The sequence below is a fragment of the Photinus pyralis genome, unplaced genomic scaffold (genome assembly GCF_008802855.1).
Source record: "Photinus pyralis isolate 1611_PpyrPB1 unplaced genomic scaffold, Ppyr1.3 Ppyr1.4_LG8, whole genome shotgun sequence".
NCBI classification, from domain to species: domain Eukaryota; kingdom Metazoa; phylum Arthropoda; class Insecta; order Coleoptera; family Lampyridae; genus Photinus; species Photinus pyralis.
This window is the reverse complement of record NW_022170819.1, coordinates 16,277,789-16,297,965: the sequence shown is the minus strand read 5'-3', so window position 1 is coordinate 16,297,965 and position 20,177 is coordinate 16,277,789. Positions and strand designations below refer to the sequence as shown.

At 36.7% G+C, this 20,177-nt stretch overlaps 1 protein-coding gene across 3 annotated transcripts; it reads left to right on the top strand.

Annotated features, from left to right (window-relative positions):
• The first annotated feature begins 2,044 nt into the window (after nt 1–2,044).
• LOC116178366 (protein lin-54 homolog) lies at nt 2,045–18,808 on the top strand. 3 transcript variants are annotated; one of them, XM_031497843.1, is made up of 10 exons: nt 2,377–2,452; nt 7,576–7,722; nt 7,772–8,011; nt 8,063–8,251; nt 8,297–8,508; nt 10,480–10,668; nt 10,714–10,881; nt 17,494–18,018; nt 18,120–18,319; nt 18,367–18,808. In XM_031497843.1, exons 1-10 carry the CDS (start codon nt 2,392–2,394, stop codon nt 18,560–18,562), a joined length of 2,127 nt encoding a protein of 708 aa, XP_031353703.1. In that variant the 5' UTR covers nt 2,377–2,391; the 3' UTR covers nt 18,563–18,808. The 3 variants fall into 3 exon arrangements, with proteins under 3 accessions (XP_031353702.1, XP_031353703.1, XP_031353701.1); XM_031497842.1 differs by lacking the exon at nt 2,377–2,452 and adding an exon at nt 2,045–2,145 and having other exon boundaries at nt 8,063–8,508; XM_031497841.1 differs by having other exon boundaries at nt 8,063–8,508.
• The last annotated feature ends 1,369 nt before the right edge of the window (nt 18,809–20,177 follow it).

The following is a 20,177-nucleotide window of genomic DNA, read 5'->3' as shown; positions in this document are numbered from 1 at the left end:
TAGTATCGAGGAACCCGAAAAGTATGACTTGCCGGGACTACACGTCGGTTCCACCGGTTTCGGAGGCTTTTCACACTTTATTTCCGATGCCATTTTCTCAAATATTTTTTAAATTAGCAATTCAAAATGGAAAAGTTTTTAATTTTGAGTTAGACAAAAAAACTGTCACTGTCACAATAGAAACTTTACAAGCTTCAAATTTGATTTTCTTGAGGCGCGTTTTCGGAATTTTTGGTTCTAAATAGTCTGTGATATACCAGAATGGCGTTTATACTAACTATTAGTACCAACAAACGTTTTTCCAATTCCATTTTCAATTTGGGAAATCAACCGCTTTTACCTACGCTATATATTATAAAAATTGATCAGTAGGCTGGACGTTCGGGAATGACATTGTCTAAGGTCATATACAGGGAATTTTTTTAATGTATACATTTGGCCTATGTATACTTAAAAAAAACGGATCACACGCATGGAATCATGATACTATATGTACGCTGTATGTATGCTGTGTTTAATTTGTGGTGAACGTAGTAGTCCAGAAAGTGCAATTTCATTCCATTAGTAAGTTACAAAATATGTGCATTGTAATTTAATTTGAAGTGAACCCGCCTTTTTGCATCACCTATGGTTTTCAGCTGTTTACATTCGGATGCTAATGCGCATGTGCGGTGTTCTACTTACGGTCCAAAATATGTCTCTGTCTGTGTTAGGTTAGATATGTTGGCACAGATGCTTCTTATTGAAAGTTAGGCAACATTTGCGACTCTCAATGTTGTTGGGAATAATGTTCATTTTAATACAATAACAATTACACAATATATTTTTTTGGATACTTATAATATAAAGAATAGATTTTCAATTTTTGAAGAACCATGTATGCAAACATCTAAAAAAGGGGTACGAATATGAGAATAGAAACGTACGTTAGTAATGCATATAAAATATATAATGCAGAAAAAATCAGGTGATACCAGGGAAACCTTCTTCGGAACAAAAACCCCACATAAATACCTGAAATAAATTAATTACGGCAACAAAATGCAAGAGAAAATATACAAATAAAATAAAACATCTCAAATTGTACGATAAAAATCTGGTACCTAAACGAATCAAATGCCGTTAAACAAATTCATAAAAACAAAACAAACGAGACATCATAAATGCAAGTGGAAAACATGATAAATCAATGTAGTAAAAAACACATTAAAATACATGTACGATCAATTGAGATAAACAACTCGTAAAATGATAAATTGTATCGTAGGTACACAAAAAAACATCGAAAGATCGCTCTACACCAATCATCGAGTTTAATTAATTTAACAGTGAAAGTACAAGGGAAAGTCACAAACGGCAGTAGTATTCATGTCAAGTATAAATCATATAAATAACAGAAATGTTAACAACGGGGCCGCTCTTTCTCGTATGTATAGCTTACACACATCAGTCATGTAAGAGAGCACCATATACACCCCCTTATTCATACAAAGTAACAGCAAAAGAAAAAAAGACTTTTAAGTATACGGCGTAACGATTCTTTTAATGTTACACTATAATTATTATATGACGTTATTACCATTATTTATGTAGATGATTTTAATAAAATATTACAGAATCACTATACTACTATGTTCATTTCTTCACTTTCAACGATTTGCAACATTTACAGAAAATGCATTGAAAATTAAATTTAAATCACATAATAAAAATATCGGGCGATCAAAAATGAGTTGCTGTCGAGTGGCTTTTGGAAGTTCAAGTTAAATACGAATTCCCATGTAAACAAAAATTCCAAGGGTGACTCGACAGCAACTCATATTTGATCGCATTGTAGATCGCCCTGGAGTAATATAAAAATTGGATTAATTGGAAAAATAGCTCTTAGTGTATTCCCCCAAACAGCCTAGCATACATTATTTATTTAGTTTTAAGTTAGTTTATTTAGCTATAAGTTGTAATTGGTACGCACCCTGTATCGTGCGGTCGCATTCAATGAGTGGTATGTTAAAAGAACTGCGGCACCGTCGCTGGTACGTTAACTGTCAACTCCTCAACTGTAATTTTTGGTTGTGTGTTGTTTGAATTACGTTTAAAATTAAAATACAACAATCAACGTTTTAATAATGTCGTTAACCATCGATGGTTAGTATTCATTGAAATATAGGGTTTGTATGTGTTTGCGTTTGTTATGTTAGCAAAATTACACGTATTCCTTATACGCCTAATATGTAGAGGAATTTTTTTTAAGTACCAATGCTATGAATTTTGTTTTGCTCATGGGAACCCAATTATCATTTACTCTGCGGTAATTACAGACGAATTTAGATCGTACGTTTTTAAAATGCTCATAGCACCTCTGCGAATGTGTTCATTGTGATATTCGCTTCGATGCAGATGCAAGCGGCAAAAATCAATCCGGGAATAAGTTTCACAACATATGAATCGTTTAGTTGGTTTTCGCCTTTTTTTTGTGTTGTAACTACGTCAAGTGTGAAAGGCTATTGAGTGTTTCACTGAATTTTTTTTTGTCACTCTTACCGATAGTCGATCCCAAATTTGGTGGCCCAATTTTACTAAATTATGCATTAGTTTATGTGTTATTGTGTGTAACTTGGCTACCTTGGCAGTTTCGATGCTTCAAACCTTGAGCTAATTTTGAATTTTTTTGAATAATTTTAGGTTAGGTTACTGATTATTTAAAAAATATTTGAAATTTTGAAATTCAAACACTTGACTACCTGATTGGTTTGTATGCAGATGTGCTAGTAAGTAATTTTTGAACCACCAATTTCAAATTTATTCAATAATACATGTAAAAAATGAACTATTTCATTGATTTTTGATTTGGTGAAAACGAGGGTGAAAATTATGGTACCCGATATTCGACGTAATAACAAATTAGGACATTAGGTAAAGTTGGTTGTGTAGGGTAATGCAATTTTAATCTTTTTCCACTTCGCTTTCTACCATATTTGTTTGCCTTTCGACTCGTATGCGAATTTAATTTATTGATGGTTAGATAGAAAATTTAGAGGTAAGTACCATTATTTATTTTTTTATTAAATAAGGTGTTACGTTCCAGTAGGATAATTGTGACATGTTGCTATAGTTTGAGTATGGAAAACGGGCTGTGTTGAAAGGTTTTTGATCAGACAGTACCTATTTACTCATTTTCAATTGTCTTTTGTTTAATGTAACAGTGTAGTAAGGTCTAGAGATCTTCTCCAAACCACGGAAAGAGGAATCAAGTTGCCTGACCAAATGTTAACTAATCGTAAATTAAGTGCATACATTTACTCCTACTGCTGAGATGTAAAGAAACTGACACAGATGAGTTTCCACTGAAAGCGCTTAACTCTGCAATTAGTAAAAGAACGTGGCTTCTCATATTGCACTCCCCCCTTCCCCCCACTTGTGATACATTTTAGCAAGTTTTGTGAAAACCCTCTTCATTGATGTGTACAGGGTAACCAAAATAAACGCTTTCTTTTAGGACAAATAGGAAAACAATGACTGTAGCATCTCCCATGCTCATATTTATCAGAGTCACTGGCGCAATCAGAATTTGACCATTTTAAACCGTTTGACCGCTAGGGGCGTTAAGAGGATTTTTTGATACAACTCAAAACTTTGTTATTGTTATCAAGGATATGTAATTCATTTCTGGAACCTGTTTCGTCAAGCAGTTTTTAATTTACGACAAGTTGGTGAGGTTGTTTTTAGTAAGAGTGTACATTTTTGATAGTATAGTAACGATTGCGCGAAGTAACTTAATGTCTTGAAGATAAGATTTTTCGATTGAGTGCTTTTGTATTATGAAATGGTTGAATTTTCTCCACATTTTAAAAATATGTGGAATTATACAGGGTACAAAGTAGGCCGCCAAAATGGTACATTTTTTAAATAGAACCCCCTGTATTTGAATGCATTAAAAAAATAGCTTACAGGGTGTTTTTTGGTAGGTCCAAAGTTGCAAAACGTCATACTAAAAATCCCACTTTTTTTAAATGGAACACCCTGTCTATTTTTCTGTCATCTAGCTCCTCCAAAAACCTTCAACTTTTGATAATAATGTCCTATACCTATTTCTGATAGTTTTCGAAATAACTTGGTTTTCGTGGTTTTTATATTCTAATCTTAAATCGAATCTTAAATAAGTTATATGTAATTTACATAATAGTGAGGGGGCCATGCAAAAAAAAATGTTTTTATCTATCTCGTCCAAAACGAAAATCATATCGATTAATTTATTTTTCAAACAATTTATGTTAACTAAAAAAACTGGAGAATAAGTAAAAACATTTGACGACAAGCAAATTTAATTAACTCCTAATGTCATCCAGTCAGTGATATTAGTTTCATTTTTTTTCATATTCACCTCGTATATTATGTAAATTAGAACTTATTTCAGATTAAAATATAACAAGTAGAAAAACCAAGATATTTGTTTATGTTTTTAATATCAAATTTATTCTCTAGTTTTTATAGACTTAAATGAATTATTCGAAAAGTGAATTAATAAATATGATTTTAGCTTTGGACGAGGCAGATAAAAATGGCCTTTTTTGCATGCCCACCTCACTATTATGTAAATTACATAATATAACTTATTTAAGATTAGAATATAAAAACCAGGAAAACCAAGATGTTTCAAAGACTATCAGAGATAGGTATAGGGCATTATTATCAAAAGTTGAAGGTTTTTGGAGGAGCTAAAAGATGACAGAAAAATATACAGGGTGTTCCATTTAAAAAATGCGAGACTTTAATATGAAGTTTTGCAACTTTTTTTAAATGTTTTATAGTAGATGTATTTATTTGACTTTTACTTAAACCAGGATAAAATATATAAACCTGGAATCAAAATTTAAGTAATAATTTTGACAATATACTGACGTTTGCCCTCGCGTTTGCCCAATTTTTCTTACAAATGGAGTTATCTTTAAACCTACTAATTTTTCGGATATTAACCATATAATAACCATCCGGCTCGAAGGGCCATTGTTAAGGCGCGTACGTGGGTTTTTATCTTTTAAATGAATGCAATTGAAAATGGACTTTTATTGAAATTAGTTTTTCGTTGTTATGACAATTGTTCTATTTCTACACACTTGATGTATTAAATTATAATGTTTTTAGCACTTGTACGTAAACAAAAGACGTACAATTACATGTAGAATTCAAAAATGCATTCAAATACAGGGGGTTCTATTTAAAAAAATGTACCATTTTGGCGGCCTACTTTGTGCGCGCACCCTGTATAATTCCAAATATTTTTAGAGTATGGAGGATATTCAACTATATCATAATATAAAAATCTTATCTTCAAGGCATTAAGTTACTCCGCGCAATCGTTGACTCACCCTGTATAAGGTGCAGGACTCTCATGTTCATGATTAAAAAAAGCAAAAATTACAAAAACACAGTTATATAAATAGCTGTTTAGCATTTGCCCCGGCATCCACAGCTATCTCCACATTAATATTATAATGTACAGCCCCCCCCCCCCCTCAATGGATAGTCACGTAATTTTAAAGGTCATAAAAATCTCCTCACAGAAATGCCCACACAACCCAATTTGAATTGTTTGGTTACGAATTGATAAAAAAAAATTGGCAGCCACTGGAACCTCACTAATCACACCGATCATCTCTTGAAAACACATAGTTATATCACGTATCCTAAAAAATGACAGAATAATTGACATTTATATAATGGAATATCGGGCGAAAGTATGTCATGGAGTTGGTGTGTACGTTTTTCAGGACACAGCCAAGAATTTTGGATAAAGTGTGTGAAATTGATGTGCTCGGTCAATTTTCTTCAAATCCTACGTCATCAATCCAACAGTCACAAAATTAATCCTATTGGCCATTGGGTCAATTCAATTCATTAAAAAGAGTATTTCACTGCTGGTAGTACCCTGTATCCTATTTTGGTTGAGACTGCTGTGTATATCAGCTGTTTTTAATGATGAATGCCGCTTTTTGTGAAACTTTTAATACCACAAACAGAATCAATCTAGCTGTGTTTGTTTCTGAGATACAGGGTGAAAACGAAAAGTTTGGCTTTTTGGTATGTTATGTGTCCCCCTCGGTGTCCCCATACCTACTATCAATTTTCTTATGTATTAATATATTTTGTTAAAATCTTAACCACAAATGCTTCTAATAAAGGCAAACATACATCGCATATTGTACAAATCAGACTGCGCAATGGTAACTTTCGTATTTATGGAGACATTTCTTTTAATTTTTAACCATAGATCCTTCTAGCAAAAAAAAACCAGGCTCGCATAGCTATTGGCTTTTTGGAAGTACTGATCAATGCATGGAAAATGCCCTAAAGTTACCCGCCTTAGACCGGATACCTTTTTACTTGTTTTTTTTTGTTATGTGTTATAATTTTCCATTTATGGACTTTCCTTTTCCTTTTCAAGTCTCGGTTTCAAATACCCTGCAATTTTACTTTCCAGTTTCAAACTTTTATTTCGGTTTCTGGTCGCTGGGTTCTGGTTGGAGTCTTCGCTTGTAGTCTTTAGTTCTCGCTTTAGTTACTCCAGTCTGGTTACTGATTTCCTGTTACCCCTTTCTGGTGCTAGTTTTTGTTTTTTCGGTTTCGGACTTTCTCTTTATAATTTCAAGCCCCTTTATTGACTACCACAGTTTAATATTTGACATATGGTTTGAGATCTTTTAGAGAGTGATTTTTTAGGTTTGCGTTTCATCTTTGAACATTTTACTTGCTTCTTACTGATTATGTCGATTTGGGGTTATCATTTTTCTGTTCTGGGCCTTTTGTCTAGTCTTTCTAGCGTATTTTTCTCATGTTGGAAAGCGCCTTGCCTACTACAGTTTCAAGATTATTCATCAGATGTGCGCATGCGCAAACTGCGTCATGTCATCTTGCTTATTTATGGTGATATTTTTTGAAATTTTAACGACAGATGCTTCTAGTAAAGACGAGCATATCGCATATTGTAAAAATCAGATGTGTGCATGCGCATACTGCGCAATATCAGCTTTCTTGTTTATAGAGATATTTTTTTGAAATTTTAAGGTTAAAGATTCTTCTAGAGTAAAGGCAAAGAATCGCATATTTGAAACATCAGGTCGTTACAATAATATAATATTAATTAATAATAATTAATAATTCATAATAAAATAGCCTTTTGGGAAGTACTGATCAATGCATGGAAAATGCGCTAAACTTACTCGCCTAAGGCTTAAGTCTTTTTCAATTCTTTGATTTGAGTTGCCTGCTTCAAGTTTTCTGGATCTTTGGGGTCCAGATTCAAGTTCTCTCAAGCCTCTAATTTCTTCATTCCAATTGACTGTGTTGGGTCATCACTTTCAGGTTCGGTTCCTGTGCTCAGTTGTTGATATGTAGCTTTAGATCTCTGGGTTTTAGTTTAAGATTTTCTTTTCTTAGTATATAATTTCTCCGTCTGGTGATCGACTTTTGGTTATCAAATTAAAGGTAAAAAAGGCGTTCAAAGAAGCATTCAATCGATTTTGGTGTTGTACTTGACTCTAGCCCAGAGACTAATAATGTGTCTCATTTCTCTTTCAGGAACGACACAAGGAACAAGCGCTCTGATTGATAGTTTAACAGTCGAGGGCGCAACACTGCACGACGCCAACCTAGCGGCGTTAACAACAAATGATTTGGAGCACTTAGCACAGTTGTCACAGCAGTTACAAATGAGTCCAGGCACAGGTACGTACCCAAATCGTCTTCACACGTTGTGTAATTACTATTCGTGTAGAGAGTGACGATAATATGATGGAACTTCACGGTAAAGCGAGTCCGGATGTTTTACAACCCGAAATCGGCGCCCAAGAGGTCGAAATCGAGACGGAACAATCTCCGCAGTCACCTGAGGAAATTCTTCCCGATATTAAAATAAAAACCGTACCGCCCTTGCGACCTTTAACAATCGCACCTAAACCACCAAAAGTGCCGATTGCCATAAAATCTGGAGGCCAACAGTTATTGCTGTTGCAAGGTGACTTATTGTACCGTGTACGTGTTTGATGGTAACATGGCGCACTTTTAGGTAACGGAACCGCGCAACCTGTAAAGATTGTTTCGTCACAAGGCCAAGGGCTAAGTCTTGCCAATTTGCCGTTGACGAAAACTTTAACATTACGCCCGGGTACGAAAGTCATCCCCTCTGGTAGCGTCTCTGTGCTACAGCCCAAACAGTTACTGATGAAGAAAGTGACACAACCAACCAAATTGATTGGTCAGTTGCTTCAACCGAACGATTTATCATCGATTCACGTTTTAGGCGAGAAAAGCATCGTGATTGCCGATAAATTGGAGACCCAATTGAAAGCAACCCACGCGAATCTCTTGCAGAGTCCCCCGAAGACCATTACAATGGCTCAAGCTCAGCAGTTTGGCTTGCTGCCTGGCGGAAAATTAATACCGCAAATTTCCGGTAAACAAGCGATCATGGTTAACAAGAGTCAGACGAAGGCGTTTAAAATTTTACCGCAGGTAAATTCCGCGTGCGCTTAATTGTGGTCGGTTCAACTGATTGGTTACCGAACCATGTCATCTTAACTTTTCAATTTGTGTGTGTTTACAAAAAAATAGAAAACGCTCTCGCTATTACTTAGTAAGTCCAAAATTGACGTTTGTAACTTCCTAGTTTATGGAAAATTCATGTTTTAGAAAACTGCCCCCTACATTCCGACAGCAGTCTGATTATAGAATTTTATTTCCACGCGTGTACGTTTTACTAATTTCTTGTCTCACAATTCAACTTTATTTACTGCCACGCAGTTTCATTCTTTTTGGTTAAAACTTCCACTATTGTTTGTATTTAACGTAATTCGCAAACCTCGGTGCACGGAATTTCTCCGCAATAAAACAAGCTCTCGATGATTAGTTAATACTCATTTTACATGTAGTTTACTTAACTGTGCTAACGACTCGACGTGAAAGTTCGCACTAAACGAAAACCACCCCGGTTGTTTACGGGTCACCGATTTACCTTTGCCGATTGTCTCACGGTTCGATAACAATATATAACTTCTCTGTGGTAAATTACATGTGGTCGACTTAGCTTTTGTCGCAGCTCAACGCGAATGCTCTCACGGTTCGACGCGCATTCTCTCTCGCGGTTCAACGCGAATTGCCTGACGTTTCCAACTTCCAACCGACGTTCTACTACCTTTCTTTTTTTAGTGACACCCATTCCGGCCCGCAATTCCTTCCACCAATAAAACAAATTTGTCCGTTCAAGCAGAACGTTTGACATCCATACACTTACTCAACGTGTAGCAATTTCCTGTTGAATTAACAAATTTCACTCAACGTAGCAGCAAAATTTAAATAAAATAAAAAAATAAAATCAGTAAACGGGCTCCCGTTACACATGCAATAAATAAAGTTTGTTTTTATTTAAAAATGACGGATTAAACATGTTACTGTACAGGATTTTTCAGTATATTTTGAGCTTCACTTATTTTCATTAATTTTGGGAATACAAAAAGTTCAAAATAAAAGTTTTACCATTTGGTCTGTACGGACTAGTAGTGGGGAGAAGGAGGCGTTCTCGCCAGTAATGCGCAGCATGTCCATTAAATGTCGGGGCGGGGTGCTCAGGGCTCGACAGCACGGGTACGTACAGTCACCGACCGGCGCGGTAAGATCCGTCGTAAGTTTGAACATAGCCGCTGTGTTCGATGCGGACCCATCGAGAGACCCTCCAGGCGGCGTGGGTAACTATGACTCTCTTAATGTAGGATAAAAATATAGGGTGTTTCATTAAAGATAATGAAAAGTGTTTTGTCGGACACTTCCTGTACATAGAATTCCCCTGTACAAATTTTTGAGCAAAGTTCCTATAATTATTAAGTTAAATTGCTTACATGTATGTAAGTGGAAGAAGCAACCGCCAATATCCTGCTATGTCAGAGTATTTGGTAAGACAATTCCACGTTGTCATTTACAATTGTCATGCTAGGCACGCTTAAAAAATAAATAAGAAATACTGGTGCTGTTACAGAAACGTATTTGGAGGAATGTGTTTATTCACTTTCAAAAATGGCTACCTGTACCCCAAATAAAATTCATTTTTCATTTTTTTTTAACTTGCAAATGCTGTGTATGTCACTCCCCCCCCCCCCTTCCCCAAATGGAGAAAACAATTAAAAATCGTATGTTAAAAAATCCCCCCCCCCCCCCCCCCCCCCCCCCCCCATATTCACACTTTCATAAACATATTTAAAACTGATCTTTGTAAATGTGTCGTATAGCTATAGTGCGTTCGTTGAAACCCCGCCCACTTAAAAATAAAGGTCAAAAGTAAACAAATTTGGCAGCCATTTTCTAAAACATGAATTTTCCTTAAATTGGTAAGTTACAAATGTCGATTTTGGAATACTTACTAAGTACTAGTGAGTGTTCAAAATAAGCTCCAATGAAAAACCATAAAATGTGTCATGTATCAATGGTTTATAGGGAAAGACGCACACGAAAATTCTTCCCGCCCCCCAAGCCGCCCCCACAGCCAAATTGGCCCAGCGCGTTATTTTAAAACAATCAAACACTAATATGCCAATCATCACATCCGGCCAAGTGATACAGGTCTCCGGTAATTCACCGTTTGTAACTGGACAGCTGCATCAAATTAATATTCCCGGCAAAGGGGTAAGTTCGACGTCGATCCGTGCTCCTTAATAATTGTCTTCGTAGATCCAGTATATTAAGATTGTAACCGCCCCTTCGACTCAAGAAAGTCAAGTATCAGCAACCGAAACAACCACAAGGCAACTTATACAGACTAGCGAGACTAAAATTCCGATCACTACTGTGACAACGACAACAGGCACTACTAAAGTGGCTAACGTTGTGCTAGCAGAGGTATGTATGTGACGGTATAGCTCAATGCCAAACTAAGTTGTGTGTGATGGTGGCTTTATCAAATTCAAACTGATACATAATGGCGTAAAGTAAAGGTGAAATTACATTCATTCGCTAAAAGATACTTCACATATTGATAGGAAATATTCAGTCAGGTGCTGAAAGAAAATTAATAGTATCTCCATAAACACCCTGTATAATAACAACAAAATCGAACTGCAATACGGCAATATATTTAGAATTTCAGGTGCAGGTCTAAATTCTAGTGGCACTCTGTGTCCACCAACTTGATGCAAAATTGCAAGGAGGTGGTGTAAACGTCTTTACATAAGTATACAACATTAAATAGCGCTTGAGCATAAATTCAATAAGTAATTAATAGATCAATACACTACGACGCTAGTACAATTCTATAATGAGGTTAACTACAACGAATGGTAAGACGACGCAAAGCGGCAATACTACAACGCGATAGAAGAATTGTTCATAAATACTTGCACTCGGGTCACGGATTTCAATTAGAATTAGAGCTGTGTAGGTCGTGAGCGAACTAGTTCAAAAGATTGGATCTTACAAGTGAACTAAAAGATTCGATCACTATGAATAAAAAGATCGAATCCGCATGAACTAAACTAAACGCAGCTCGCGAGGTACGATTGTATCAACTATTCAACTTGATCTTGAACTTGAACGCAGTGCTGATGCAATCATACTCCGGGACCAGTATCATCGGCACGAGCTAGACGGAGACGGAGCGATTCAATCCTCGCAGCGCGAGAATTATAGTTACAATTACAACAAAATTAGCGAGCCGAGCGTTCCGTTCACCACTGACTATTTTTAGTAGGAGACTTGCTAGTTGCTGACACGTCGGAATTTTCGCACGCTGTTATTATGGGCGCCTGACAGTTTCAATTCTATTATTTCTATTTTTTATCTATGAAGAAATATTTAGTTTACAAAAATGTCGTTTATTTTTTCTTTTTTTTCTATTGTAAATGAATTCCTTTAATTAAAGATCAGCTATATTATTTTTTGTCCCAATAAAACAACGTGCTTGTACTGCTTTTTCGATCCAGTTCGCTAAAAAATACCAGCAGACTAGCATAAGAGCAAGTGAACTAAATGAACTAAACTTTTGTACTATTCACTTGTCTGATCGAGATCGAAAGATCGAAATCGGTAAAGTGAACTAAAGTTCCCAGCTCTAATTAGAATGGAAATCATTGGTCCCGTAACTGTGGTCCGCACGGACCGGCTATAGAATCCTCGCTGTTACTGTTTCTTCGGTCCGGAACTAAACTTGTTGTCCATCTGCGATATGCACGGACCGCTTATAGAATCCGCTTGGCTGGGGTTCTTCACCTAGTGAACAAATTGAACTGGAACATTCACAGCGCGCTCTGCGAAAACGACTAATACAGGTTCGTCACCGCGGATGGTTGCTTAATAAATGCACACAATCAATCAAAAAATGTTTAGGTGGAGTTAGTGATGGACAAATGGCAGATTGCTCAGGATTTGCGTCCTCTGGAGCCCTTGGATAGTAAATGATTGATGATATGTGCAATGCAAGAGTGATTATCCTTGTCCATGCAATATTGTGCAGGTATAAGCTTGTGTCCTTGGTGCGTTGCGGGTCGTTGTCATAGGGGTGGAGTTCGCGGTCGGTACGCGTTCAGTGTGGTGATGGTAGTGGTTGCAGGTGGATTTCGGTTCGCGCGTTCGTTTCCGTCCTTTTTTAGTATGCTTTGCGTTACCGGATCATGTAAGGGGCGTTGTCAAGGTGTTCCTCGAATTTCTGTGGTAGGTCTTCAATCATTCAAGTAGTTGGGTGAGGAGTATGGAAAGGAATTTAAATTTCTTTTTAGGTTTTCGGTGAAGGGGTCCTCCTGAGGCGGAATTATTACAAGGGACCTTTAGGATTTCTTTCATGGGTGGGGCGTTGTCGTGAACCCTACGGTGCGCAAATTTGTAAATATTTACATCCGTTTCATCGGAAATAAAATTGCATTTCTAACCGCGCTTGTTACTTCACCAGCACCGTCACTGTGATGTACTTTTTTTCGTTTTAAGAGAACACCGTTTCCATTCTAGAATGTTGGTATTAACAAATAATGCGCTAATTACAATTACGCGTTGTCCTACGTGAGCGGCAACACGCGGCGTAGACGGCAAACGCGACCAGAGCGTCCACCTACGCCGAAAAGTACTATTCCGATCTTGGCAGTCGCGAACCACTTCGGCTGCACTGTCACGCCACGCTGTGGGCTGGTAATGTGTGCCGGCGGCTGGAGTAATGCCCTTCCACCACAGGTGAAACTGTGGGGTCGTAACTGCCGAGACGCAACTGTTATTGCAAATGACCAGATGTCTCTCAGTTAATGCGTCGTATTTAAATTGAGCAGTTTACACAAAACGATACAATTTTAACAAAAATTATGCAAATGCAAACAAATTCAAGCAATTCGTAAATAACCCACCCTGATTTACTTTAACAAAATCATATACAGGGTGTCCTGTCATCATTTTAAATAACGTCTACATGACTGCTCATCTGGTAGACCGTTTTACGTTTCTCGATGGGACGTGTTTTTGATATTTCAGCCGTGACTATTCAAAAAGCAAGTCGATTCCTTGCGACCTATCTGAAATTTTAATCCCACCGCCGCACAAACTCGCTCCTCTATGTCCCCCACGATCTCCAGAAAACCGGAATCGGATACTAAGATTTTTTTTCCAAAATTTTCGCTTCTTACGGCAGCTACCCCGACGGATGCTGCAGGAATTTTTTCGACCTCACGAAAAGTTGACCCAACTATCTCTACCTACCCCAGTCGGCGTCGCGACGCGCCAAATCCAAGTACGTGCAGCGGTGAATTTTTAAACGCGCCCGCGCCCCTCGACGGTGATGCTCCACAGCCGCTCCGGGACATTTTTGATCTACAGATTTCTTAGTATGGATGCGAAATCGTTTCGAGAAACAAACAAAATTTCATCGAAATCTCTGCATTTTTAAAGCGGTTAAAAATGAAAATCGAGTTAATGGTTAACTTTACTATTTAAGGAGCGGAAAGCCGAAGCCCTTTTTCTAATAAAACAAACTAATCGCCTATGTCAAACTTGAAGGGGGGGGGGAGGTAGTGAAGAAAATTCTCTGCATTCAAACGGCGATCATGAAAATCATCCTTTCTGCCAACACTACCTTTTATAAACAAACGTTATCACTAACCACTTAATGTTCGTTGCTTGAACTTCTTGTCAATAATGGCTCGTTTGGGTTACACTAATGAAGATTTTTTGAATTTAATAATAATACACGGTGAATGTAATCGAATCGCGGCCAGGACTTGCCGTCTTTTTTCCGAAAGATACCCTGACAATGCGCAACCCACAGAGGCGACAATTCGCAAATTACTACAAGCGATACTTTGACGTTTAAACATTATCATAATAAAAACAAAAGAATAACACCAAGCGAATTAATTTTTTTATTAATTTGCTACAAGAAGTAACTAAAACATGGAATATCTCGGAAACCGTTTGAAGCATCTTTTGACATTTTGTATCAAATTAAAGGTCTAGGAAAAAGGAAAACAACGGTGAAGAACAAAATGGGGGATGCCATTTAAAAAAATGGAGTTACCGAAATTTAAAGGTTTAAAAGTTGAGAGATTTGAAAAAGTGACGTAGTCTCACTTTTTTAACCGATTTCGTATACCATAAGAAAATTCAAACTTTCCTTAATAAAGCATTGAAAACAGTTTTGCAATATCTCTCACCGTTTTCGAATAATAAATTTTTAAAGTTACCCCTGCAAATTCAATTTTTGACATAAAAACTTGAATATCGACGAAGCCCTTGGAGCAAAGGGTCAACTATGGGATATCGCTGTACTCCAAAAGAATCCGAAAATGTAGAAAAAATAGGGGGTCCCTATTTAAAATAACAAAGTTGATGGCTACTTCCGGTATTGGAAGTGGCACCATCTTGAAAATATTTTAGTTCAATTCATCATGTACCAAGACCCAAGGGTCTTATCAGTTTATTTTCATTTTCAACGGTTTTCCATATCTTTCTAACTGACCCTCGTCAAGAATGACCCTGTATACTCTATATCTGTAACTACTGACAAGTGTAAAGGTTATGCCTACTAACACAATAAATATTATTATTATTATTAAATTAACGTGAATTGATTTGAACTAACGTAAATTAATTTGAATTAATTCGAATTAACGTGAATTAATTTGAATGAGCGTGAATTAATTTGAATTTACGTGAAGTAACGAGAATTAATGTGAATTAGCGTGAATTAACATGAATTAACGTTAATTAATTTGAATGTTTGGTGTACACCAAAAATGGTACTTGTTCCCCTTAAGAAAAATTCGTTTCTAAAAAATGAACGATTCCTGAAATAACGCCCTTGTAAATCTCCAGAAAATTCGCTTCAGAAAATTTGGTTTCGCTTAAAAAATCGCTCTTGGAACATTTCATCTCTAAAGGCTCCCAGAAAAGTTTCTCACTGGAGATATTCGCTATAAAAAAATTCTCTTCTTGAAAATGTAGTTTCGAAAAAATCACTATTGTGTTTGATCTTCAAAGACTTGTTCACGGAAAACTTCTTCTGGGAAAATTCCCTATGGAAAAATTCGCTTCCGGAAAATGTAAGCTTGAAAAAGTCGCTCTGGGGATATGTGCACCGGAAAATTCTTTCCTGGAATAATATTATATAACAAATTTTTGTCTTGGAAATTTAGCCTCGAAAAAATCGCCCTTGGAATATTTGACATTAAAAACACTCAACACTCTCGCCCTGGGAAAATTCGCTATGGAAAAATTCTTGTCCTGAAAATTTAAACACGAAAAAATCGTTCTTGGAAAGCTTTTCCCTCGAATACTTGCGTGAAAAATTTTCCCCAGAAAATTTAGTCTCGAAAAAATCTCTGTACAAACTTTAGTCCTGATAAAATTTGCCCTTGAAAATGCGTTTCTCGAAAATACGCCGATCCCTGTAAAAAAAATCGCCCTTAGAAATCTCGTAAAAATCGCTCTCATACAAAAAGCATCGGAAAAATCTACCGTCGCTAGAATACTTGCGTGAATAATTCCTTTCAAGAAAATTTGATGCTCTCTAAAAATCGCCCCCGGAATATTTGACCCCTAAAGACTTGTCTTCCGAAAAAAATATACAAGGCATCAAATTTGCTATGAAAAAATCGCCTTTTTAAAATGCTTCCCTGTATGATTCAACCCGTAAATTCATACAGGGAGTATTCGCCTCTACGAATTTTCCTCCCGTAATATTTGCATGAAAATTTCACCCCCCACAAATTTTTGGGAGGGTTCTTCAGAAAAAACTCGTGGTTGATCTATGGGTACTCACGAACTTACAAATTAAGATGGACTGCTAATGCCATGATGTGCACTCACTTGGCGCGAAATTCAAGTCAACTAATAAACAAGCATTAACCTCTCGTTTTCTAAATAAATTACTGTGACATGTCATTTTCCAAGGCTGCAATACTTTCAAAACTTGAGCACTAGGAAAATTCCCTTAGAAAATAACTAAAATGTGCACATCATGGCGGCGCCCATGCTAGGGCCATTTCTAGCTCTATGCAACTGTTTGATCAGCAGTCCATCTTAATTCATGAGTTCGTGTCCATACTCTAAATGGGGTGATGAACTCTTTGATTATATACTCAAAGGATGAACCATACATTTAATAAACAACTCAATTCCTCAAACCTTCCCCATGGATATTTAATTATTGACGAACAAATATAATTGTGAAATGTTACGGCATTTAGAGTATGGATCAACCACGAGCATGCCGCGTAACATTTCACAATTATATCTGTTCGTCAATAATTAAATATCCATGGTGAAGGTTTTGAGGAATTGAGTTGTTTATTTCCTGTATGGGAGGGTTCTTCCTGGAAGACTTCTTTCCTAACAGATTCGCCTATACCGAATAAAGTCGTTATTGGAATATTTGGCTCCCAAAAATTGTTCGCTTCCGAAAAATTTATCTACGGAAAATGTAGGCTCCAAAAATTGCCCTTGGAACATTCGTCCAGAAAAGGAAATTCATCTACAGAAAATGTTGAAAAAATCATCTTTCGAATATTTGGTCCCCAAAAAATCTGAAAAATTTGCGTTGCCCTGAAATACTCCCGTAAAAAACTCGCTCCAGAAACTTGCGTGGAAAATTTGTCTCCAAAAACGTAAAAAAATCGCTCTTGAAATGGAAAAATTCTTGTCCTGAAGATTAAGATTGATAAAATCGCTCTTGGAAAATGTTTTCCTGGTATAATACTTGTGTAAAAATTTATCCCCAGAAAAAATCCCCCGTGAATTAATTAGAATTAACGAGAATTAATGTGAATCAACGTGATTCAATGTGAATTAATTTGAATTAACGTGAATTAATTTTGAATTTCAATTTTTGGTGTACGCCAAAAATGGTCTTGTTTCCCCCTAAATTTTTGTAGTACTTTTGAGTCTCAGAAATTTGAGAATAATTGAGGAAAAGTTTAAGAGAGGAAGTTAAAGGGAGGCTCTAGATTAAACCGAGTGCAACTCGCTCAATTACAACTTTTCTAGTCTTCTGTCACTACAAATATGGCGCCAAAGTCCATTAAAACCGCCAGTGTAACCCGTACAAATACAGTGTTGCCCACATCGGGTCAGCTAGTAGTTTTGCCCACGACGTATCTACAGCAGTCGACTACGCCCAAGATCGCCATTCCCGCCAGACCGTCAACGACAAAAACGCTCCCCGTGCCCGATATAACCAACAATCCCATTGACGGCAATCTCGAATCGAACGGGATGCGACCCCGTAAACCGTGCAATTGTACGAAATCGCAATGCCTGAAGCTGTACTGCGACTGTTTCGCGAACGGCGAATTCTGCTACCTGTGCAACTGCATGAATTGCTACAACAATTTGGACAACGAGGAGCATCGTCAGAGGGCGATCAAGAGTTGTCTGGAACGAAATCCGAACGCCTTCCGGCCGAAGATAGGCAAGGCCAAGGATACGGGCGACACGGCCGTACGGAAACACACAAAGGGGTGCAACTGCAAGAGGTCGGGCTGTTTGAAAAATTACTGTGAATGTTACGAGGTAAGCTTATTTTTTTGTGTCGCTCTGAATTGAAGGTGCAGTTACAGACCAATTAAAGAATGATTTTTTAAATTATTACATTTTACCTTTTTTTTTTCAAGGCCAAAATTGCATGTTCAAGCAATTGCAAATGTATCGGCTGCCGAAATTTAGAAGACTCCCTGGATAAGAAGAGTCCAACGCAAGTAAGTCTAAATATACCGATTCCCGTCAGTCCACCGCTCATGAGCAAACTGACCACCACCACCACTGCCAGGAACAGCATATTGCAATTTCGACCGAGAAAACACTTCAATAACAGGTACGTCCATCGAGAACTTCGGTCAGTTTTAAGCATTTGTATTTTAGGCACGCCTTTAGTTTTATAACGGATGACGTAATAGAGGCGACCAGTCAGTGTTTATTGACGATGTCCGATAATGCAGAATCTAGCGAACAAGATGAGGAGTTAACGAAAAGGCAGATTATAGAGGAATTTGGTCGTTGTTTAATGGAAATCATCGAGTGCTCTATAAATCGTAACATAAGTAGTCCAGTGAGTTAAAATAGGACTGCTGTTTTTCTTTCACCTTTGTACATATAAAATCCTTTCATTTAGCTTAATGACGCATGTAATAAAGATGTAATCACGAACTTTTAGATAAGTTTCTAAAGAAGTTTATTATTTTCAATTCTTTCAATATTTATGTCAGTCTTATTTTTATGTTTAATGAAATTTATTGTAAGCATGTCACTCTATGTTACAATCTGTACCTATGTGTTCAAATAAAGGAAGTGAAGATGCTAAACACTTTGGCGAATTTTTCTAATGGTTCACTACCAAGATATCAAACAATACGCCCGAGAGAATGTAGCGGTGGTGGGAGATAGCGTAGCACGCATGTCAGTTAGGTTGACTTGGCAATGTCACTTTATTTTGCCACAGTCAATGGTAACGCGTTTCCCCCCCACTCATAACCTCTTTTTTATCCTTTCTATGTCCGCCGTGTTTCATAATGGCACCACTGGAAAGAAGATTTTTTTCTCATCTAACTAAATGCGAATTAGTTAAGTTTTATTTGTATTTTCTCATTATTTTATCAAAAATTCCCAAAATAAAATGAACTCAGAAAATCATGTAGCCATGACCTGTAGATTTAAGCATCCGCAATTGTCAAATTGAAAAACTGTCGAATTATATGGCTCGTCATTTAAAACTTCTTTTTTGAAACTAAACGGATTGTTTTTGTTTTTTTTTTAAATAAAATATGAATAGCGATGATGAGGAAGTGTGTGCCTTAGCCGCTTATTATATATTGCTGAGCGGTCAGTGCTTATTGAAGAAAAAGAAAAAGAGGCGTTGGTGGATGGGAGCACTGAATAAAAGTCGTGAAAGGTACGTATTGAGTCGACTTGCTTTTATTTGTTTTTACTTTCCTTATCTCCTCATAAGTAGGAAAGTCGTGTGATGTTCACACCAGATTTTTTGACATTACTTCCTATACCTATATTAAGGAAAGTATTGTAATCGCCCAACATTTTCTAATTTTTAACTTTTAAGCTACTCCTTCTATTGCCGTTTTAAAGCGCTTTTAAAAATTCTGCAAAAAAAAAAGTATAAATTTATTTCTCTTTCTTATTGTTTGTAGGTACAATGCTAGCAATATGCTGTGCGATCTGAGAAGCCAACCATCAGGCAGATTTGAGAATTTTTGCCGAATGACAGCTACTGATTTTGAAAATTTGTTGAGCAGAATCGGGCCATTCATAGCGAAACAGGATACCAACATGAGAAAATGTGTTCCCAGTCAAGAAAGACTAGCGATAGCATTACGATTTTTCGCCACAGGCGATTCTTTTGCAAGTTTATCCTACTTATTCAAGGTCTCAAAGCAAACCATCTCCAGATGTGTTGATGACGTGTGTCTGGCCATAATACAAGAACTGAAAGACGAAGTGGAGGTACATATTTATTTTGTAGAATTATAATAGTCTCATCTCGGTAGTATAAACAAAGTATTCTAAAAAAAAAAAAAAAAATAATAATAATTTTAAAGTTGAAAAAATATTGAATATTTAAAATATTGAATTTAATTGAATTTTTTATTATTTTGTTCAAACATATTTTTAAAATCTATAGTCTTTCAATTTCTGAGAAATTTGTAAAGAAGTCAGCTGCA

What these genes read in the sequence shown, in the direction of transcription:
- LOC116178366 (XM_031497841.1), top strand. Translation starts at nt 2,392, where the DNA reads ATGCAGATGCAAGCGGCAAAAATCAATCCGGGAATAAGTTTCACAACA. An exon ending in CACAACATATGAATCGTTTA is followed by an intron (nt 2,453 to 7,575) that starts GTTGGTTTTCGC and finishes TTTCTCTTTCAG; the next exon opens with GAACGACACAAGGAACAAGC. An exon ending in CGTTTAAAATTTTACCGCAG is followed by an intron (nt 8,509 to 10,479) that starts GTAAATTCCGCG and finishes AATGGTTTATAG; the next exon opens with GGAAAGACGCACACGAAAAT.